The sequence below is a fragment of the Saccopteryx leptura genome, chromosome 10 (genome assembly GCF_036850995.1).
Source record: "Saccopteryx leptura isolate mSacLep1 chromosome 10, mSacLep1_pri_phased_curated, whole genome shotgun sequence".
NCBI classification, from domain to species: domain Eukaryota; kingdom Metazoa; phylum Chordata; class Mammalia; order Chiroptera; family Emballonuridae; genus Saccopteryx; species Saccopteryx leptura.
The window spans coordinates 4,736,224-4,757,617 of NC_089512.1; the positions used below are offsets into that span (position 1 = coordinate 4,736,224).

A 21,394-nucleotide genomic window follows, 5' to 3' on the forward strand; every position below is an offset into this window, starting at 1 on the left:
CCTGGCCTGTTTGGCTGGTGCTTGGCCTTCCTGTTTGCTCTTCCACCATTACAAGACTTTAGCAAATGGAATAGCCCACCATCCTTCAGCTCCACTGTTCCTTTACCATCTGCCCCAATCCAGTGTTAACCAGCATGGCCATGGCAATGGCCACTGGCCCTACACTGCTACTCACTACCTGCAGGCCATCCGTTATCACCCATTGTAGCCCCAAGCAGCAAAGAGGAAAGTCAAGCTAACAACCTTGGGACACCCCCCTCCACCCTCTGGCTCTGAGTCTCATGAGAGGGAAGGTAGGTCTTGCTAAGCCTTCAGAGAAGCAGGGGCCCAGGCGAGAGGACACGTCCCACTGGAAGGAAAAGAGAGCCCCAGGGAGTTTCCAAGCATGGGACCTTACGGGACACTGGAAACGGTTTGAGAGCTTCCATGAGGAAACAGAGCTGGGAACGCGGGTGAGGCGTGGTTCTGAGCAGAAAGAGATGTGCAGGGACTTCCATTATGCTGCTGGCCCATCTGGTGGGCACTGGACGCAGGGCAGGGCTGATGGGGTGCGCCCGCCCACTCCCAGCCCCTCCAGGCAGCGGCACCAGTGCAGCCCTGTCCAGACAGGACGGAGCACAGTAGCCTGTTTGGCCCGTTTTAGAGCTAAGAGCGGAAAGGCAGGTCCGAGAGGTTCTCCTCCTCCAGCTGCTCGGGGTTTGTTTCTCCAGCTTGCCTGCTCCTGCTGGTAAAGCAGGCTTGGACGCTATCACAGCTTCCTGCTCTGGGCTCAAAGTTGGTGTCTCCCCCTCCTCCCCTCAGTATATATGTTGAAGCCGTTACCCCAACGCGATGGCATTTGGAGGTGAGGCCTTCGGAAGGTAGATTTAGATCAGGCCATAAAGCAAGACCTTGGCGAGGCCAGAAGAAAAGACTCTCCCTTCCTGCGCATGTGCCGAGGAAAGGCCGCGAGAACTGAACGCACCGCGAGAACTGAACGCACCGCGAGAACGGAACCCACCGTGACAAGGCAGCCGTCCACACGGCGTGGGAGGGCGCTCTCGCCGGGAGCCGGCCGGCCCCTGGGTGTTGGTTGGACCTCCCAGCCTCCGGAACCGTGAGAAGTCTATGTCTGTTGGTGCGTCTGTGGTGTTCCGTTAACATGGCCCAGGCCGAGAAGGTCCCTGGTCTCTTCGGTCAGTGCTTACTGCGCATCGGGTACGGCGCTGGCCACCCCGCTGGCCACTGGGGCGGCGGAAGTGAGGAGGAGGGCAGGACAGACGGACGCAAGGAGTCACTGTGGTGGTGCCCCCTGCTTGGAAGGGCGGCGTGGATGGGGGAGGTCAGGGGGTGGTGAGAACCCCAGAAGGGCTGCCTCGGCCCGGGGCCTCGGGTCAGGCTCCGCGGGGCCCCATCCGGTGTGAAGAGGGACAGCCTCACCGTGGCCCAGGGTAGCAGAACCCAGGCGGAGGAACACCGGCTACCAGCCAGGCCTGGGGGCCAGAGAGGTCCCCTGGGGGTTTGAGGCTCAGGGGTGCACGCCCGCCGGAAAGGAAGAGATAGGGGGTCCCCACCCCAGAGACGATCATTTAACATGAGTGTGTTTGGGATACCCAGGATTGTTTTCTGCAGGGGAGGGATGGGATGGGATTTACACTTTTTTTTTTTTTTTAATTCAGTGAGAAGCGGGGAGGCAGAGAGACAGACTCCTGCATGGGCCCAACCAGGACCCAACCCGGCATGCCCATTAGGGAGCATTGCTCCATTGCTCAGTAACTGGGCTCTTCTTAGCACCTGAGGTGGAGATCATGGAGCCATCCTCAGCACCTGGGGCCAACTCACTCCAATCGAGCCATGGCTGCAGGAGGGGAGAAGAGAGAGAAGTGAGAGGAGAAGCAGATGGGCACTTCTCCTCTCCTGTGTGCTCTGACTGGGAATCAAACCTGGGACATACACATGCCAGGCCAGCACTCTACCACTGAGCCAACCGCCTGGGCAGAATTACATTTTTATAATGTTCTCATGCTGCCGTGTGTGGTTGAGGCTGGGGCAGATACCAGGATGATGGCAGTATGAGTGAAGGCAGCCGTACAGGTGATGGGAAGTGGCCTGGCCTAAGATCTCTCTGAGAGGTGGAACTTTCAGGGCTGGCGGACAGTCTCCTGTGAGAGACCAGCCGCTGATGTCCACTCAAGAGCGAGGAGTGTGTGATAATGAGATTGAGGGGCAGCAGACCCAGGGGCCCTCTGGACCCATGTGGCTTGTGGTGTGGGACAGCGCTCAGTACTGTACAGTTGGACTGAAAACCTCCTATGGCCAGGGAGACCACGTGCAGGAGGGAAGGGGGAGGTGCCCTTAGAGGAGGAAAATAATCAGGAATTGTGGCCTGGAGCGTGTGGAGAAAGCTGTAAAAAGGCCAAGGACAGCCATCTCAAACACCACCAGGAGAACCCATGGCAGGCAAACAGAGCTGGCTGGCCAGCACAATGGCAGGAAAAGAGCATTTCCATAGGGGACAGGGACCGGACCACGTGGGGATGACCAGAAGAGGGACAGCAGCAGCTAGAAGGGGGCTGAGGGAGAGCTTGGGCTGTTTTCTTTTTAAACTGATCGGTGTAGCCTGACCAGGCGGTGGCACAGTGGATAGAGCGTCGGACTGGGATGCTGAGGACCCAGGTTCGAGACCCTGAGGTCACCAGCTTGAGCATAGCTCATCTGGTTTGAGCAAAAGCCCACCAGCTTGGACCCAAGGTTGCTAACTCGAGCAAGGGGTTATTCGGTCTGCTGTAGCCCCACAGTCAAGGCACATATGAGAAAGCAATTAATGAACAACTAAGGTGTCGCAACGAAAAACTAATGATTGATGCTTCTCATCTCTCTGTTCCTGTCTGTCTGTCCCTGTCTATCCCTCTCTCTGACTCTGTCTCTGTAAAAAATAAACTGATTGGTGTAACATAAATTTCAAGTGTACAACTTTACAGTACACTCCAGTGTGCTCAGCACTTGAAATTGGGCTCCTTCCACCCCTCTATGTGACCTCCTTCTTTACCCTGTGTCCTCCTCCCTCCCCCACCCATTAACCACCATTGTTGTCTTGTTTTTGTCACTTCATGTCCCCCATGAATGAAATCCTACAGCTATCCTTCTCTGATTTATATCACTCAGCACGAGGTCTTGTAGCAAAAGGTAGTCTTTCATGACACAGCTGGTTGCAGGATGTGCCAGGAGCAGTGGGCCCAGGACGTGGGGGACGGAGCCAGAGGAGCACAGCCTGCCAGCCTGCCACCATGGGGTCAGGGGGCAGGCAGCCAGCCAGGCCAACTTTCCCAGGGAAGTGGAGGTGGGGGCGGCAGCTGGGAGGAAAAGGGAAACAGGCGCGGCAGGAGCTGTGGTGTGTTTAAGATTGCAGGCGAGCAGCTGGAAGGGAAAGCGGCTGGCATCGTGGTGACGTGCCAGGCCGATGGGCTGCGGCCGGCGGGGAGCGAGCCACAGACGCAGCGAGCACTGAGTGGTGGCGGCTCGGGAAAAGCGCAGGCCCTGCTGTCCAGGCCAGGTCTACAGCCGTTTCCAGAGGACCAGAGTGTCTTCCTACATTTCACACAGCTTGGGAGTACAGACCAGACTTAGAGGATGAAGAAAATGATTGATCCGGTAGCCAAAACCAGGAGAACCCATCGCTTAAACAATTTATTTTCAGGACTATACTTTTACCATAGAGTGAAACATAACTTAATTGGGGGGCAATTCTGGAGACTGGGTGTGATGTGGTGGGCGGGTGGGTGACTGGGGTGACGACATAATCAGGCCTGAGCGGAGACCAGCTTGCTCAGGCCAGAGAAGTAGGATCTCTCTCTTTCACTCATCACTTCAAAGTGCAGCGGCCGCCTGCAGAAGTTGCACTCGGCTGAGGAATGTGGCTTGAGCTCCAGCCCCACGCGCTTCCACGTGGCCAGCAGAGTCTCTGTGAGGACAAATGGTTTTAAAAGTTAAAAGGAATCTATACCCAAGAGAAATGAAAATATGCCCACCCAAATAACTTGAACATGAATGTTCATAGCATCATTATTTTCCTCAGTCAAAATGTGGGAATGTAAGTGTCCATCAGTCGAAGGACAAATGTGGTTGATCCACTGTTTTTCAACCGCTGGTCTGAGGAGGAGCTAACCACCTGATATTGTGTGAGGATTACAGACCCAGTGATGAGAGAGACTGTCATGTTCACACAACATCAGGGTGGTTCGCTGTTTTGTGGACAGGCGGTTGCACACCACTGGTCTACAGGAACAGAGAAGACCACTTAATAACAAAAAGACAGGAAGCACTGACTCGTGCTGCAGCAGGGACATGGGCGACCGCTGACAGCACTGCTGGGGAGCCAGGCACAGAGACCACGTGTTGTACAAGTCCACTTCCAGCAACGTCAAGTACAGTAAACCAGAGACAGAAAGGGGGCGGACCCTGGCTGCTTGGCTCAGCGGTAGAGCGTCGGCCTGGCGTGTGGAAGTCCTGGGTTCGATTCCCAGCCAGGGCACACAGGAGAAGCGCCCATCTGCTTCTCCACCCCTCCCCCTCTCCTTCCTCTCTGTCTCTCTCTTCCCCTCCCGCGGCCGAGGCTCCATTGGAGCAAAGGATGGCCCCGGCGCTGGGGATGGCTCCGGTCGCGGCAGAGCGACGCCCCGGAGGGGCAGAGCATCGCCCCCTGGTGGGCAGAGCGTTGCCCCCTGGTGGGCGTGCCGGGTGGATCCCGGTCGGGCGCATGCGGGAGTCTGTCTGACTGTCTCTCCCCGTTTCCAGCTTCGGAAAAAAAAAAAAAAAAAAAAAGAAATCCCACTCTTGATCAGCAGGCATTAAGGGTGGGGGTGGCCAGGTGTGGGTTGGTTCAGGGACCACACAGTGGCAGGGAAGAAAGAAGCAAAGCAAACCCTGGAGGCCAGCACAGATGCAAGCCTTCAGAGGCCCCCTCCTCCTCCCCCGCCACAGCCATCACTGCTCATCCTAAGTCACCTGACAAGGGGACACTGGACAGACTGGGTGGATTAGCAGGCTCCCTTAGAGCTCCACAATGCCTGCAGTCTCCTACAGTGAACCAGACACCTAGATGCCCTCCCTTTAAAGTCCTGTACCATCTGAGAGCATTCTTGGGCCGCGAGGGCCACTGTCAGCAGCTCTGCAGGGAGGCTGTTCAGACACTCACCAAGGAAGTAGTCCATCATCTGGGGGGTGTGGTGCGGGGTAGGGGCAATCCTCAGCAGCTCCTCCCCCCGCGGCGCTGTGGGGTAATTGATGGCTTGCACGTAGATGTTATGTCTATTCATCAGTTCGTCACAGACTTGTGTGTTTTTAGCAGCATCTGCCACCTGAGTTTGATGACAGAAGGTAAGGTCAGGGCAGGACAAACCAGCTCCTAGCAGAGATTCTAACGTAGCCCATGCGTAAGGGTCAGGGCTGGCAGCACACGCAGGTCGGGCAAGGCCACACAACGCACTGCCAAGCAGAGAACCCAACCCTGAGAAGTGGATTTCAGCGACCTGCCACCCAGGCTCGCGTGAGGAAAGTGGCTCTGTGACCCGGCTGACGCCAGCTGGCCCAAAGCCAGGGCTGTGCACACCCTGGGGGTGAAGGCAGCTCTGGGTCCCCCAGCTGTAATAACTAGACTCATTCAACTGTGACACCAGTAGGGTTGTTTGTAGAGGGAAAGGAAACACTCAGTTCCAAATGAACTGACTAGGAACCCTTACTTCAAATCTAGGCAAGCTCTGGCTTCCAGAGTGCCCAGATACAGCGTCCTGTTTGCCCTGTAAAGGCAGTGCTCTGGAGACCCCTGCCCCAGCCCACTGGGTTCCAAGGCTCCTCTCGCACTGCGAGGTCAGCACAGGGAGGTGGAGACGCAGCCAGGGACCCGCTGCAGCCCCTGCCCAGCAGCCACCCCCAGCCCAGCTTCAGGAAGGCTAGAACCAGACACCGTGGCCTGGCCATGTGCGGCACAGCGCCCACCCAGCAGGGCTGACCCCAGCAGGCCGTTACCCGAACAGGGATGATGTGGCTGGGGCAGTGGATGACGGGGAGGCCAGCGTCCATGAGCATCTGCCTCAGGAGCTTGACGTTGCGCTGGTGCTGGCGGCGTAGTGCCCGGCCCTCGGCGCTCTTGAGGATGCGTACCGACTCCAGGGCCCCGGCCAGCAGCATGGGCGGCAGGGACGTGGTGAAGATGAAGCCGGCCGCGTAGGACCGCACCGTGTCAATCAGAGAGCTGGTGCTGGCCACGTAGCCTCCCACACAGCCGAAGGCTTTGCCTGAGGGGAGAGCGCCTGTCAGGGGTAGCCCTGCTGTGCACAGCACTATGCTGTTGAGCCCCAGGGTACTTACTCCTCTGCCTACAGACTGCGGGGAAGGGATGTCCACCCCGCTCTGAAAGGAGACCCGAGGGTGCTTAGGGAAAGGGACCTGCCCAAAGTCCATGGCCAAGCTGGTGTCTGGTCCCAGGGTCCCTGTGCCCCCGGGTGCCTGTCCCCAGCTCCACCAGGGCCCGGCACCGGCTCTCTGGGACTGCCTCTCCCCGTGAGCACCCCCTGGAGGCCAGAAGGAAACCCCACTGAGATCTAACTGTGCTGGTGGGACACGTATTATTTCCTATTTAAGTAAACACAAAACTGGACAATTAGCATTTGCCAGGTAAATATGAAAACTCAGAACCTGTTCAGACTGACATAGGGCCAGACTCAGTTTTCAAATCTCCTTAAATCCCTTTATATAATCTGCATCTCAGAATTCACGATTAAGACTTGAGTCCTTTCAGATCTTAGCTTTACGTCTTGTAATTAACATTGCTGCTTGAGGCCCATGCTCTGGGTGGTGTGAGCTCTCAGTGGGAGATTTCCCCCCAGTGTCTGCTGCCTCACGAGCTCGTTGAGAAGACAGCTGCTGGGCTTCCTGCCAGGCGGGCTCTGAGCAGCCCGGCTCCGGGTCGCCCGAGGTCCTCGGCCCTTGACAGTGCTGAGGGATGCTCTTTCCAGCCTGCCCTTCCTTCACCAGCTGCTACACGGGCCTCCAGCTATCTTACTAACTTGCAATCCTCAAACCCGTACAGTTTACATGTTCATCTCTAGAGTCTCAAAGGGCAAGGACAGCCTGACCAGGCGGTGGCACAGTGGATAGAGCGTCAGACTGGGATGCGGAAGACCCAGGTTTGAGACCCCGAGGTTGCCAGTTTGAGCACGGGCTCATCTGGCTTGAGCAAAAAGCTCACCAGCTTGGACCCAAGGTCGCTGGCTCGAGCGAGGGGTTATTCGATCTGCTGAAGGCCCACGGTCAAGGCACATATGAGAAAGCAATCAATGAACAACTAAGGTGTCGCAATGCACAACGAAAAACTAATGATTGATGCTTCTCATCTCTTCGTTCCTGTCTGTCTGTCCCTGTCTATCCCTCACTCTGACTCTCTCTCTGTCTCTGTTAAAAAAAAAGGGCAAGGACATGTCAACACACTCATTTACCTTCACAGAAAATGAGGCAGGAGCCAGGTCACTTTCTATCACGGAGGAAACGGGTGCAGACGGGCTATCTACCACCCGAGGGCACGCAGATGGGGAGCTGATTGGGCAGGACTGACACCAGTGGGCAGCTGGGCTCCCAGTCTGGCCCCAGGAGGCCCTGCCTCAGCAAGGAGGAACAGTGGAACACAGCGTGGCTGGGAGAGGTGACTGGTCCCCTTGTGGCAGGCACACGGCACAGAGCTCGCACATCAGGCCTGAGCCTGCAGGTCCTAAGAACTGCTTGGAGACCAGCACTCGAGTTCTGGTTCTTGTTCTGTACAGGACAGTCTGAGGCAGTCTGAGACCACACTTTTTATATAGGGGGCCAGTTCACTGTCCCTCAGACCGTTGGAGGGCCGGACTATAAAAAAACTATGAACAAATCCCTACGCACACTGCACATACCTTATTTTAAAGTAAAAAAACAAAACAGAACAAATACAATATTTAAAATAACAAATAAATTTAAATCAACAAACTGGCCAGTATTTCAATGGGAACTATGCTCCTCTCACTGACCACCAATGAAAGAGGTGCCCCTTCTGGAAGTGCAGCAGGGCCGGATAAATGGCCTCAGGGGGCCGCATGCGGCCCATGGGCCGTAGTTTGGGGACCCCTCCGGGTCTGAGGCCCGGAGAGCCACAGCTCTGTCTGCAGTGAGTTCAGGTGGCCACATGGCATCTCTGCTGTCAGGCCGTGAGGTTTACTTTGCTTCTGGGAGCCGGGCCTCTAGGTTCCAAGGATTCTGCTCGGCTGTGCCACCCCATCTCAGAACGGAGAAGCTTCCCCTAAAGAGTGGCCCAGGCTTCCTGCGCTCCTCACCTGGTCCCGGTTAGACGCGGGATGGTGGGGTCTAGTGAAGACTGCAGAAGGTGCAGAGGACATACCGAGCGTTCCAGAAATGATGTCCATCTTTGGCATGACTCCGTCCCGATCGCCGATCCCTCCGCCTCGGGCCCCGTACAGCCCCACCGCGTGGACCTCATCCACAAAGGTGATGGCGCCAAACTCGTGGGCCACATCACACAGCTCTTCCAGTGGGCACACTGCCCCTGAGGAGAAACTCTGGTCACTGGACGGCCTGACACGTCACACATTTCTGTTTTGGTCCAAGTCAGCCGGAACAAATTGACTTATATTCTAAGTATTATTTTTAATACTGGGGAGCCTGACCTGTGGTGGCACAGTGGATAAAGCGCTGAGCTGGAATGCTGAGATTGCCGGTTCAAAACCCCGGTTTGCCTGGTTAAGGCACATGTGAGAAGCAACTACTATGAGTTGATGCTTCCCGCTCCCTCCCCCCAACCTTTCTCTCTCTCTCCTCTCTCTCTAAAATCAGGAAGTAAAATCTTAAAAAAAAAAAAAAAATACTGAGGGAAAAAAATGAACTTCCCCCAGTTTCCATGTGATGTTGGGTCCTCAGAGCCAAGTAAAAGCCAGAGGAGAAAATGTACATTTACTGAAATCTACACAATACTCACCAATTTAAAAACTTTCACAGAGTTAAAAGAAATCGCAAAAACAAAATAAACACATTTCTGAAGAACTGTTCAAACCCAGTTTTCCATTTCAGGTTTCAGACGGGCCTCTATTTAGACTCACCATCCATTGAGTGGACAGTTTCAAATGCTACAATCTTGGGGACCTCGGGGTCGGATCTCTGTAGCAGCTCCCTGAGGTGGCTGACGTCATTGTGGCGGAAGATGTACTTTGGCACCCGGCTGTTCCGAATCCCTTGGATCATGGAGGCATGGTTCCCAGAATCAGAGTAAATCTCACAGCCTGACATGACAAAAATGTTCATTTATTGCCATCTGCACCAAAGACAAATTATTTCCTACACAGTCAGGGACAACAGACTTTGCTCGGAAAATGCTTTGCCCCTTAGTTGAAGCCACTGCATGCCAGTTTCCTCTGGGCATCACTGACTCGGGCCTCTCTGAGAGGCCTGTCGGTGCCGGGGACCTGCAGCAGGATTAGTCTGCTTTTCAGCCTGGCTGCCTCTCTCCAAACTTGGTCAGAAGAGAACTACAAACGATTAGGAGAGTTTTCCACAGGGTTTTTATAGAAGACAAAGCACACCTGAAGCAGTCAGCCTTAGGACAAGCCCTTCCAACCTGACTCCTCGCTATGCCCGCTGGGCTGGAGCTGGAAGGTGCAGTCGGCACTCACTCAACTCGCAACAAGTGGCCCCGATGCCTCCTGAGTGTGTGTGGTAAGCCTTCCTTGTCGTCAGTGTTCCTCTACAGTAACCCTGCTACCCTCAGGAGACATGGCCGAGACCCCCGTGGACACCTGAAAGCAAGCGCAGACAGTGCGAAACCCTGCACATATCTGTGATAAAGCTTAACTTATAAATTATGCAGTTTCACAGATAGAAGATGCCTTCTTATTGCAGATCTTAGCTACCTCAGCATAATTTTTTTTTTCTTAACTCATGAACTTTCACCTTTTCACTTAAAAGAAATACTGTACAGCTTCTCTTTGATACATCCGAACTGTCAGCATTACCACTCTTGCACTTTGGGGCCATTTTTAAGTACACTAGTGACCTGAGCACAAGCGCTGTGCTGTCTGAACAGGTGATGACCAGGACAGCTGCTGAGAGGCTGACGGGTACACAGCGTGGAGACGCTGCACAAAGGGGTGTGTCACATCCCAGGTGGGACAACAGAACTTGCAAGATTTCATCACAGAACTCAGAAGGATGTGCAACTTAAACTTATAAATTGTTTATTTCTGGAACTTTCCATTTAGTATTTCTGGACGGCAACTGATCACAGGTAACTGAAACTGCAGAAAGCAAAACCAGGGGCTACTGCACTGAGACCCCGCGGAGCTCCCTTACCTGGCAGCATCTTGGCCAGAGTGAAGAGGGTCGAGTCGTTGGCCACAAAGCACGAGGAGAACAAGAGGGCTGCATCCTTCCCATGCAGGTCGGCCAGCTCCTGCTCCAGGTCCACGTGGAATTTACTAGTTCCAGAAATGTTCCTAGTCCCACCTGCTCCAGCACCATGCTGTTTCAAAGTGTCCCTTAAAAAAGAGGCAGGGAGAGAGTAAGCTTCATGGTGTGAATGCCATGAGAACCATTCCCGTCTCCAGGACCTAGGCGACTAAAACATCTGCTGATCTAGGAACTTACTGAGTAAGGCTGGGGCCAGAGCTTTCAACCACCTTTGTCATTAGATGAGAACAGAGGAGGTCACGACATGGGTGATGATGCCTCTACAGATCATCAACGTCCCTCTAACAGCCACTGGAGGACTAGTATCAGCTGAGCTACCTAAGGCTTCTCTCCTCTGACAGACATCTCCCTCCAATAACACGACAGCAGGCTCCAGAGGGAAGAGGATGATGGTGACCCAAACCCTCTGCACACCCGCCCCAGAGCCTTAGATCCATCACTAAACCTCAGATGGTGCTCTCTTCATCAAGCGTCCTTGGGGAGTCTGGCAAGCAACTCCCAAGTGTCCCTAATCATGGCAGCTCCCTGAAGGACACAAGTGAGGGGGTCTACCACCCTTTTCAATGTCCTTCTGAAGTTGCTTTTTCTCTAGTGCTGCCGGACTTGTATTTCTCCATCTACGGCCTTACATAAGCAAGGCTGCCTGATGTTAAAGGCACACTCACGTGTGGGATGGCAGGAAGTGGACATACAGGCTTGCGATGAAGCCATAATCTCGAACCTCATACACAAAGGGGCCCTACCAACTACTTGCACATTAGATTTCTTTAAAAGTCACCTGTAGATATCTTCAAAGGCTAAAAACAATACTGTGCGATGGCCCATAATCAGCTGTGGGCTGTTCCTCCATAAAAGCTCCAGTCCCTCTAAATCATCCGTGCCCTGCCAAATACTGTCAGCGGATCCGAAAGCTGAGGGCTACTTACATGACTGCCCCACACACCCGTGGGTGGCGACTCATGCCCAGGTAGTCGTTGCTGCACCAGACCGACACCTGCTTCTTGGTGATGTGGGAGTCCGAGTAGTCGTCCGCCATGGGGAAGAGGTGTGCCCTCCGGTTCACAGTTTTGAAAACTCGGTAAGTGTGGTCGTTTTTTTTCTCATCAATTTTCTTCTCAAAGAAACGATCATACTGAAAAGTGGAAACAGCTAAAAACCAAGCAGAAGACAGTACAGTCTGATGGTTAAGAAGCACATCTGGGCTTTAGCGAAAGACCTGGGTTCCTATCCCAGCTCGGTCACTTGGATTCTGGGCAAATTAAGACATAGTCACAGAGGCAAGTTACTGCTTGTCCTCGTCTTGAAACTGTGTGTGTCTAGTCTTGACCACAGTAGCCAGTGCAGACGGCAGGTGCTAAGGGAAAAGGCAGGGGGCCAGTAGGGCTTGGATTCACTATGGCCAGGAGCACTTACTGGCACCAAGTAAGGGACATGGCTTTTAATCCACATCCCCCATGCAAATTCATATTTAACCGGAGGTATGCTTACGTTAGAAACTCTCTCCTGCCTCAGGCAAACACAATGAGACTTACATTTTGGCAAGTTATCCTGAAGAAGATGGGACACCCTTTCTGGTCTTTGCTTTCGCATGATATCCTGAAAATTCTTCAGCAAACCAGTCTGGTCTCCATCGGTCTTCACACTAATCACACTGGGGGTCACTGAGGTTTGGGCAACCTCTGTAACAAAAGTAACGAGAAACAAAGGGGACCAACAGTGTACTCGGAGTTCACAACACCTTCCAGACATGTCACAAGTGGCTGATGAGACCAGTCAAGATCACAGCTGTAACTGAGTGTATGAAGCTTCCCTTCCTCCCTTTCAGTCACTGTATGGCCAGGGTCAGGGCCACTAGCCAGCTTTAATGAACACTGAAGTTGAACTCTCTCCTAGCTCAGTGGTTCTCAACCTGTGGGTCGCGACCCCGGCGGGGGTCGAACAACCAAAACACAGGGGTCGCCTAAAGCCATCGGAAAATACATATTTATTATACAATACATTTTTAAATAAAATACATATTTCTGATGGCTTTAGGCGACCCTGTGTTTTGGTCGTTCGACCCCTGCCGGGGTCGCGACTCACAGGTTGAGAACCGCTGCTCTAGCTGGTTGGCATGTCTTCCCCACCCGACCATACCCCCGACCCTAATCTCTGTTCCTCACAGAAAAGAATTCCAGTCAAAAGCATCACTTTTGCTAGTGACCTTTTTCAGGGAGGCAGGTATTCCATGGCAACGGCCACAGTAGGTTTAAGGCTGCCACTCTGACCATAAGTGAGACAGTTTGGGAGTCCCGAGACCATCACTTGCTGCAGTTAACACTAGTTTTCATCTTTATCCCACCAGATGGGAAAGAAACAAAGAGTTGCTGGGAACGGCTTATGCCTGCAAGGTATTTCCACAAATGTAGCAGTTACTGTAAAAGCTGGCTGCATCCCACACACACCAGAAAGAAAGTCCCCATATTGTGCAATGCAGTCCTCTGACTGTCTATTGCAATGACCTTCCTCCTTGGCTTTGAAAGAGGAAGGTGGTTACACAAATACTACCCTAATAATAGCTTGTAAATAAATCTGAGGGTCCAAAAGAGCCACGAGGCCCTTTCCTGCCCCCAGTGGCCGCACCGTCCCTTACCTTTCCTCACGGACTGCATCTCCTGCACGTCCTCCTGGAGCTCGAGGCTGGCCCTGCGGAACACGCTGCTGGCCTGCTGGCCCAGCTGGGCCGCCAGGAAAGGGCACTTGCTGGCAGCGCCCTGGCTGCCGGCCGGGTGTCCAGAGGGAAGCTGAGCGTCACCTGCAGCCTGCTGGGATCCACCTGGAGCCAGCTGAACCTCGGCTTGGGCGGTTTTGTCCTCTGTGGGGGAACGGGAAACTGAAGCACCAGCCCTGGTCGCACACCTCATCAGGAAACCACCTGTTTGTCTTAAGGCCCCGGGACAAACCTGATCCTCAAGCTACCCCACCTTCCAGACACATTTATTTTCTCAGGCTCTGCCTCACTGGAAACAGTGTTCCCATGAGGAATTAACTGGCCCGTCAGCTACCTCGCAAACACTACTATTTCTTTCTCACTTGTTTATCTGAAAAGCAGTGTTTTCTAGTTTCAGACAGCCCAGGGTTCTTGAGTTGGATTATTTACAGTAAACCTGCCCTGAGTATACAAGCAAGCATGTTTTATGAGAACATACTCTTGAAGCTAACAAAGTATTCATACAATTTCTTTTCTGCTAATATTTTCTAAACAGATTCTTGACATAGAAGCTTGCTGTTTCTTAACACATACACTATTGGTTTTCTTCTTAACAAAAGGTCGTTAGTTGTCTAAAAGAATTCAGGCAACACATTGTCGTCACAGGCAACATCCTCTACCCTCTCGTCTAAATGCATCAAAGAAGTTCACTTACACCACACAGTGGGCTTCTAGGCACAATGACTTCCCTCTCCCCTTATGCAACTCGTTCACCTTCCTTCTAGAAAAGTCATCATTGTTCTGGAACACTCCTGTGAGTCATCAGCTAGCCTCTCCTATAAGCTGGGTAATGTGTCACATACATTTTTTTTTTTTTTTTGTATTTTTCTGAAGTTGGCAGTCAGACAGACTCCCGCATGTGCCCGACCGGGATCCACCCATCATGCCCACCAGGGGGCGATGCTCTGCCCATCTGGGGTGTTGTTCTGTTGCAACCAGAGCCATTCTAGCGCCTGAGGCAGAGGCCACAGAGCCATCCTCAGCGCCCGGGCCAACTTTGCTCCAATGGAGCCTTGGCTGTGGGAGGGGAAGAGAGAGACAGAGAAGAAGGAGAGGGGGAGGGGTGGAGAAGCAGATGGGCGCTTCTCCTGTGTGCCCTGGCCGGGAATCGAACCCAAGACTCCTGCATGCCAGGCCAACACTCTACCACTGAGCCAACCAGCCAAGGCCTACACTTTTTATTAAAGTCTCCTATAGCCTGACCTGTGGTGGCGCAATGGATCAAGCGTCCACCTGGAATGCTGAGGTTGCCGGTTCAAAACCCTGGGCTTGCCCGGTCAAGGCACATATGGGAGTTGAAACTTTCTGCTCCTCCCCTCTTCTCTCTCTCTCTCTCTCTCCTCTAAAATGAATAAATAATTTAAAAAAATAAAAAATAAAGTCTCCTATAAAGGAGGGTTTAAAAAACTGCTTTGACATGCACTTCATTCATTATACACATTCAATGTAGAAAATCTAAAAAAAGAAAAAGTTCTATCATTCAAAACATAACCATCGTAGACATTTGGTTATATTATTTTTTCCCTATGTACAGGTTTAAAAAATGTTTTCCTTTTTCAGTACATGCTTGTTAGTCCTGCCCTTTTCACTGTAAACATCTGCCTAGGCTGGTAGAGTTTGAGGGCATTGTTTGTGATGGTTGCATAGTAGCCTATCAAGTGGACAAGTCACATGTTACTCAACTAGTCCTCTACTGCTAGGGACACAGTGGTACCAGAGGGTTTTGATTGCTCAGTAAGAAAACAACTCCTGAACAAAGGTCAAGAGGAAAAGAAATCCTACAAAGGATGAAATCCTTTCTACTTAGAGAAAAAGACATTCCTTTCTTGCACATCCACACCCAGAGAGCTCACCTAACAAAGCCTGTGTGGTAAATTATTCTCCAGGATTAAGTGAAATATGCCGAGCCTCATCCTCCGCTGGCAGGGCCAGACCAAAACTGAATCCAACACTGATATCTTTAAAAACAAAACTTTTAAAAATCGTATACAAATTAAAGATACATGTGTTAAACAATCCTACTTTAACAAATTCTGTATGATTGCACCTAAATGAGGTTCTTAGAGGAGTCAGATTCACAGAGACAGCAGAAGGGTCCTCGCCAGAGGCTGGGGATGGAGGTCGTGTTTCATACAGACAGTCTCCGTTTCGCAAGATCAACACAGTTCTGGAGACGGGTGGTTGCGCAACAGTGTGACCGTCCTTACTGCCACTGAACTACATAGTTAATAATAATTGTGCCCTGGCCGGTGGCTCCGTCAACTAGAGCGTCATCCCGATACACCAAGGTTTCAGGTTTGATCCCGGATCAGGGCACGAACGGGAGTCAACCAATAAGTGCATGGATGAGAGGAACAATAAATTGATATTTCTCCCTCTCTCCCCCTTCCTCTCTCTCTCTGAAAATTAGCACAGTAAAAATTTTTTAAAAGAATCAACAAATGCAAAAGGTACAAACTTTTAGTTTCAAGATACATAAGTTCTAAGGATCTAGTGCGCAGCATGCTGACTATACTCACTACTACACTATACTTGAAATCTACTGAGTCGAGTTTTTTAGAGAGTGAGAGAGAGGGACAGGAAAAGATAGAGACAGGAAGGGAGGGCGATGAGAAGCATCAATTCTTTGTTGCAGCACCTTAGTTGTTCATTGATTTCTCATATGTGCCTTGACGGGGGGCTACAGCGACATTTGGGCTCAAGCCAGCGACCATGGGGTCATGTCTATGATCCCATGTTCAAGCCAGCGACCCTGTGGCTCCAGCTGGTGAGCCCGCACTCAAGCCAGATGAGCCTGCACTCAAGCCAACGACCTCGGGGTTTCGAACCTGGGTCCTCTGCATCCCAGGCCTACTGCGCCACCTCCTGGTCAAGCAAGAGAGTAGATCTTAAATGTTCCTACCACACACAAAACGTAGTAACTATCTGAGGTGATGGATGCATTACATCAGTGGTCCCCAACCTTTTTTGGGCCACGGACCGGTTTAGTGTCAGAAAATATTTTCATGGACCAGCCTTTAGGGTGGGACGGATAAATGCACAAAATAAAATTATGCGACCCACGTAAAAACTGTGGTATTTTTAAATATAATTGAGACAAGCGTCAAGAGTGAGTCTTAGACGGATGTAGCAGAGGAAATCTGGTCATTTAAAAAAAATAAAACATCGTTCAGACTTAAATATAAATAAAACGGAAATAATGTAAGTTATTTATTCTTTATCTGCGGACTGGTACCAAATGGCCCACGGACCGGTACCAGTCCGTGACCCGGGGGTTGGGGACCACTACATTACATGATTGTGGTCATCATTTCATAATGTATATGTGTATTAAATCATCATGTTGTACACCCTAACTATATACAATTTGTCAATATTCCTCAATAAAGCTGGAGGATCTAACTTAAAACAAAAAAAGAATCAACTAACAAATTCATAAGTGGAGCACATGGATGTTTTCTCTCTCTCTCCCTTCCTCTCTGAGAAATCAATGAAAAAAATTTTTTTTAATGACAATAAAATTTTTTTTAAAAAAAGAACCTTAAAGCCCTAGCTGAATAGTGCCATTGGTTAGAGCATGGCCCTGAGGCACAGAGGTTGCCAATCCGATCCCAAGTCAGGGCACATACAGGAGATCAATGTTCCTGTCTCTCTCTCCCTTCCTCTCTCTAAAATCAATTAAAAAAAAAAAAAAACTAAAGAAAAGAGTAAGAAAAAAAAGAACTCCCTCAAAAAAAGATTAGGTGGTAAGTTTTGTTATATACATTTTACCACAAAATAATTTCAAAAAGCAAAACAGAAAAACACAACTTTTGCAGAAAGGCCTGAGGCACTTGGAATAAGAAAAGCTTCCCCTCAATTTTCCTGTGAACCTAAAACAACTCTAAAAATAGTCTATTCATTAAAAAAAAAAAAAAAAAAGCCAAAGAGCCAAATATTTAATGAAAAATAGTTGGAACAGAACATGCCTACTTCATACTTTCATGACCAAGGCACTGCCGAGCCCTGAAACTCCTGCAGACGCGGACCTGCAATCCAGACACCTGTAACGTGGAACACTGGCCACCGTTTCACCTTTAAGGATGGGAAACTACAAGTGCCTACCTTGCGGGGTTATGGTGACAAATGCATGAGATGGTCCATGCGAGAACTGAGCCTGGCACCAAGTAACCCCCTTGGCTGGCGTGACCCCCCACCACTGCTGTGGACTAGACTGCTTCTTGTCCAGTAATGAATGCAAACCCTGCTTCATTGCTAATGACACTTACTCTCATTGGCCGGAGGGGTTTCCTTGACCTGCTGGCCCTGTACCGCTGAAGTAGACAGGGTCCGCGGGGCTGACTTGGCCCCCACTTCCATCATCTTAGGGCAGTTCTGGGCATAGAACAACAGGGATTTGCCTGCCTTCTGCAGAAAGGCCTGAGGCACTCGGGATAGGAAAGGGCAGCGGCGAACAACAGTCTCCATGTCCGGGAGGTGCACTGATCCTATAGAAAGATGAGCGACAACACTTGTTGATAATCAGGCAAATAGCGCTGCAAGGTCACTGAGTTCAGGTGTTGCCTCTGTAAGTCACTGCAAGTGTACTCTGGGATACTAATAAGTCTCACTCAAAAACGTCTAAGCACAGCACTAACATGGAACTCGACTAAGGAGGGACGGCCACGCTCTCCCTGGGTCACCAGCTCTAAATGCAAGCGCCCACAAAGAACTCTACCAAATGAAGCAAATACTGATTGATATCCAAAGGGTGGGACGAGGGACAAGTCGGGAACAGGTCTGGGAAGTCAGAGGCTCATTGAGGAAGATGCCGAGAGCAGATAGGACGGACACCTTCGCACACACCCAGATAGAGAAGTGAGGCTAGAGAAGAAGCCACTGTCACCCATCCAGGCAGAAAGGGCTCTTCTGGACCCAGAGTCGCTCCTGGTCCCCGCTCTCCCAAACCCGAGGAGGCTCCGGCCGGGCGCGAGGTCCCGGAGGCAGGATCTCCCCGGGGACTCGGCAGAGCTGAGAGAGAAGGGCGCGTAAAGGACAGGGGGCAGGGGGAGCGCCGTCGGGCTAACTGCGGAGAGACGGTGACCCCAGGGAGGGGCAGCTCAGAGGTGACCCGGGGGGTCGAGGGTTCGGGAATAACGGGGGAAGCACGAGAAGGGAATTGGGAAGAGGCCAGTTCAACGGGCAAAGTCGAAAGGCGGCCGAAGAGGCCAAAGGTCTCGGAGGAGGACACTGACCCCCAGGGCAGCGGTTGACTGGGGCGGTGGGGGATGGGGCCCCAGCGGCCGGGGAGCGGGCAGCGCGCGCTGGTAGGACACGAGGGGCCCCAGAGCGCGGACTCTTACCTGCGCCGGTAACTCGAAGGAGGCGGTGGCGGCGGCGGCGGTAAGGAGCCAAGCAGACGAGTCCAACCAAACGGTTGCCCTTGTCCCCAAGCAGCCACCGACCGCGGGCGCTGTCGTCCCTAATATACAGCAGGGGGGCGGGGGGAGGACCGCTGCGCATGCGCCATGGGCACCGGCTGCCTCCGCGCACGCGCGGTGTGTCGCGCCCGGGCAATTGGATGGCCTACGTGGAATCGGTGGGTCGTGCTGACCCCGGGATTCCCGGGATTGCGGGCCGGGAGGAGGAGGGGCAAATCAGTGGGCTGAAGACTTCATCCTGACTTCATCCTGCACCTCCTTGCCGCTTCCCCTTTCACTGCTTCGTGTTTCAGAATCCTACTCCCCCATTGTGAACCATAAAAGGGCCGAGTCGGAGGGCAGGTGCCACTGGGTCCTACTTAGGGGTTACAGGGCTGTAAAAAACGGGAGACTTGGGCAGAGATCGAAGGGGAAACACTGGGTTCCGACCGGGGTCTTAAGCGGAATCCACCCAGCCTGGCATGCTTTCAAGGCTGTGACCGAGGGCTTCCTGGAGGAGGCGGGGCTCGATTGCCCAGGGATAGAGTGGTCTTTGGGGTGAGGTGCTGTTGGCGGGAGGGTAGGAGCTCACGGTGAGGAAGAGGAGCCGAAGTGGAAGGAGACCCAGCTGTGGAACTTTCTGGTCTGGGAGGAAGGGACATAACCTGATGCTGAGAAGGAATCAGGGCTGCCTGGAACCCCCACACTCCACAGCTCTGAGTGGCTAGGGGAGAGGGGGAAGTGGGGCACAGGGCTTGACACATAGTTAGGGTTGGACACATATTAGTTACTTATTTTTAATGGCCCCCTGCTGGCTGCCCTGGGCACCAGCTGGGTGGCTCAGACTCCATCCCAAAGTTGAGAGCCTGGCAGTGCCTCCTTTGTGTCCCCCAGACCACACCTGCAGGGTAGAGCTTGGCAAACCCTTCCTAGGAATGCCAGCTTGGCCACCTGGCTCCACACCCCAGCTTAACTGGATTGGTTTGGGTCTATGTCAGGCTACCCTCCTCCACTCTTGGGGGAAGGGCTGTCTAGGTGGCTCCTACCCCAGCTGGGCACTAATAAGAGGGACAGAGTCCAGGGTGATAGTGACCGAGTTGTGTCCAGGTGCTTTCTCTCTCTCTGAGTCACCAGCCCACTGCAACTTCTTCACTTTCAGAGAAGGTATCTGGGTCTGGATTGGCCACTGGGGCCGTCCAGGACCCAGGATAAAGGCTTTGGCCTGGGAGTCCAAGCTCAGCTCTGCCCCATCCTGCTGAGGGGCCCTAGGCAGTGCCGTCAGTTGGAGGGAGTCAAGAGAAGAGGTCAGCCTTGGACTCAGACTCACGTACAGCTAGAGGTGGAAACAGGATCAAGATGGTGTTGAGTTCTTTGCCCATCTCTGAGCTTCACTTTCCTTATGTGAGCAATGGGTTTGTGATCCCTGTTTTGCCTGCCTCACAGGGCTATTTGAGTGATCAAAGGCAGAGTGGTGCAAAAAGAACTATAAAGAACATTGGAGCCAGGAATGGGTTCTATTCTGACTCTGACTCTTGCTTAGCCTCAGGCAGGCCATGACCTCTCTGAGGCTGGGTTTCCTCATTGCCAGGTTCTTAGCCCTGGCACTTGTGGTTGGCAGAAGGGTCAGGTGAAGTCATGGATTTCAGAGGCTTATTGTTTGAACCAACAAGTCTCCAGCCCTCTGAGAATTTCCTGTTTAATAGAAAGGTTGGGAAACAAAGTAGACTCATAGGGCAAATGAAATAGGATGTTGTAAACAATTCCAGATTGAGGAGGAGGCTATTACTCCAACCAGCCAGAAAGCCTTTCCAGAGGGAGGGTGCTGCTGGAAGGGTGGATCTAAATGGGACTGGGAGGTGGGTGGGTGAGGCTGGGAGTGGGGCAGTGGGAAAGCCCCGGGCCTGTCCTGGGCCAGTGTGAGTCAGCCCCCACAGTCGGGCTGCAGCGGGGCCTTGGAGCCAGGAAGTCAGATGAGAAAGGCCAAAAAAGAGCTACAGAGCTTCCTAGTGTCAGGGCTCCAGACCATCACCAGGGCACTGGTCAGAGGGTTGACTTGGGGGGTCACACCCCTTTGGTTCTGACCTAGGAATGTACACTTTAACCAGGTCTCTCTCCTGGTCATGTGTGGTGGGGTGTCTTAGAGTCACATTTTGGGAAAGTGGTTTCCACCTTGAGACCATGAGAGCCAAGGGCTCACGCCATGAGTTGTAATCCTGGCTCTGCTACTTTCTGACTCAGGTGACTTGCCCGTGCCCTAAGCCTCAGTGTTAGATCTGCCTGGTTGAGTCTGGGTGGGACCTATTCTGGCAGAGCTGTGATCCCTCTGCTGACTTCATTCAGGCTTCTTTCTCGCCTCTCCCTCCTCCCTTCTTTTTCCTTCCCTCTCTCCATCCCTCCCTTCCTTCCTCCCTTTTTTCCCCCTTACCCCTGTCTTGCCTTCCTCCTCAGAGCTGCAGTACAAGGTCACATTCTCACCCTGGTCCTGGGCAGGCAAGGCCAGGCGCCATTCTGGGGGTGGCACTGGGTCCTGGCCTCCCCCTCCCTCTCCCTCCTCCCCTAGTCTGCGTCATCTTCACTGTCAGGGCCCCCACCCCGCGCACAGCACCTGCCCAGCGGTCAAGGCTGAAGGAAAATGTCAACCCCAGCCCCAGAATTCCATCCTTTCCCACTCTGGGACCCAGGAGTGGTTTTCAGCAGTGCCCTTCTGTGGGGGTCAAGTAGCCGAGCGACCTTGGGCAAACATACTGCTTGGAGGCTTGGGCAGAGATCG

The 21,394-nt window shown here is 52.5% G+C and overlaps 1 protein-coding gene across 1 annotated transcript; it reads right to left on the reverse strand.

The window, feature by feature from the left end:
• Positions 1-3,653: 3,653 nt before the first annotated feature.
• ALAS1 (5'-aminolevulinate synthase 1) lies at positions 3,654-18,722 on the reverse strand. The gene is made up of 11 exons (XM_066350805.1): positions 18,568-18,722; positions 17,494-17,712; positions 13,109-13,330; positions 12,009-12,155; positions 11,403-11,625; positions 10,360-10,544; positions 9,114-9,293; positions 8,399-8,563; positions 6,004-6,272; positions 5,174-5,336; positions 3,654-3,940 (listed from the first exon to the last, which is right to left on the reverse strand). Exons 2-11 carry the CDS (start codon positions 17,690-17,692, stop codon positions 3,780-3,782), a joined length of 1,914 nt encoding a protein of 637 aa, XP_066206902.1. The 5' UTR covers positions 17,693-17,712; positions 18,568-18,722; the 3' UTR covers positions 3,654-3,779.
• Positions 18,723-21,394: the final 2,672 nt, after the last annotated feature.

Bases quoted from the DNA above. Each gene is read 5' to 3' on its own strand.
- ALAS1 (XM_066350805.1), bottom strand. From the start codon at position 17,692: ATGGAGACTGTTGTTCGCCGCTGCCCTTTCCTATCCCGAGTGCCTCAG. The intron at 13,331-17,493 runs GTAAGTGTCATT...GTTCCCCCACAG, and splicing joins AACCCCTCCGGCCAATGAGA to AGGACAAAACCGCCCAAGCC. The intron at 5,337-6,003 runs GTAACGGCCTGC...CATCAAACTCAG, and splicing joins GCCACATCATCCCTGTTCGG to GTGGCAGATGCTGCTAAAAA.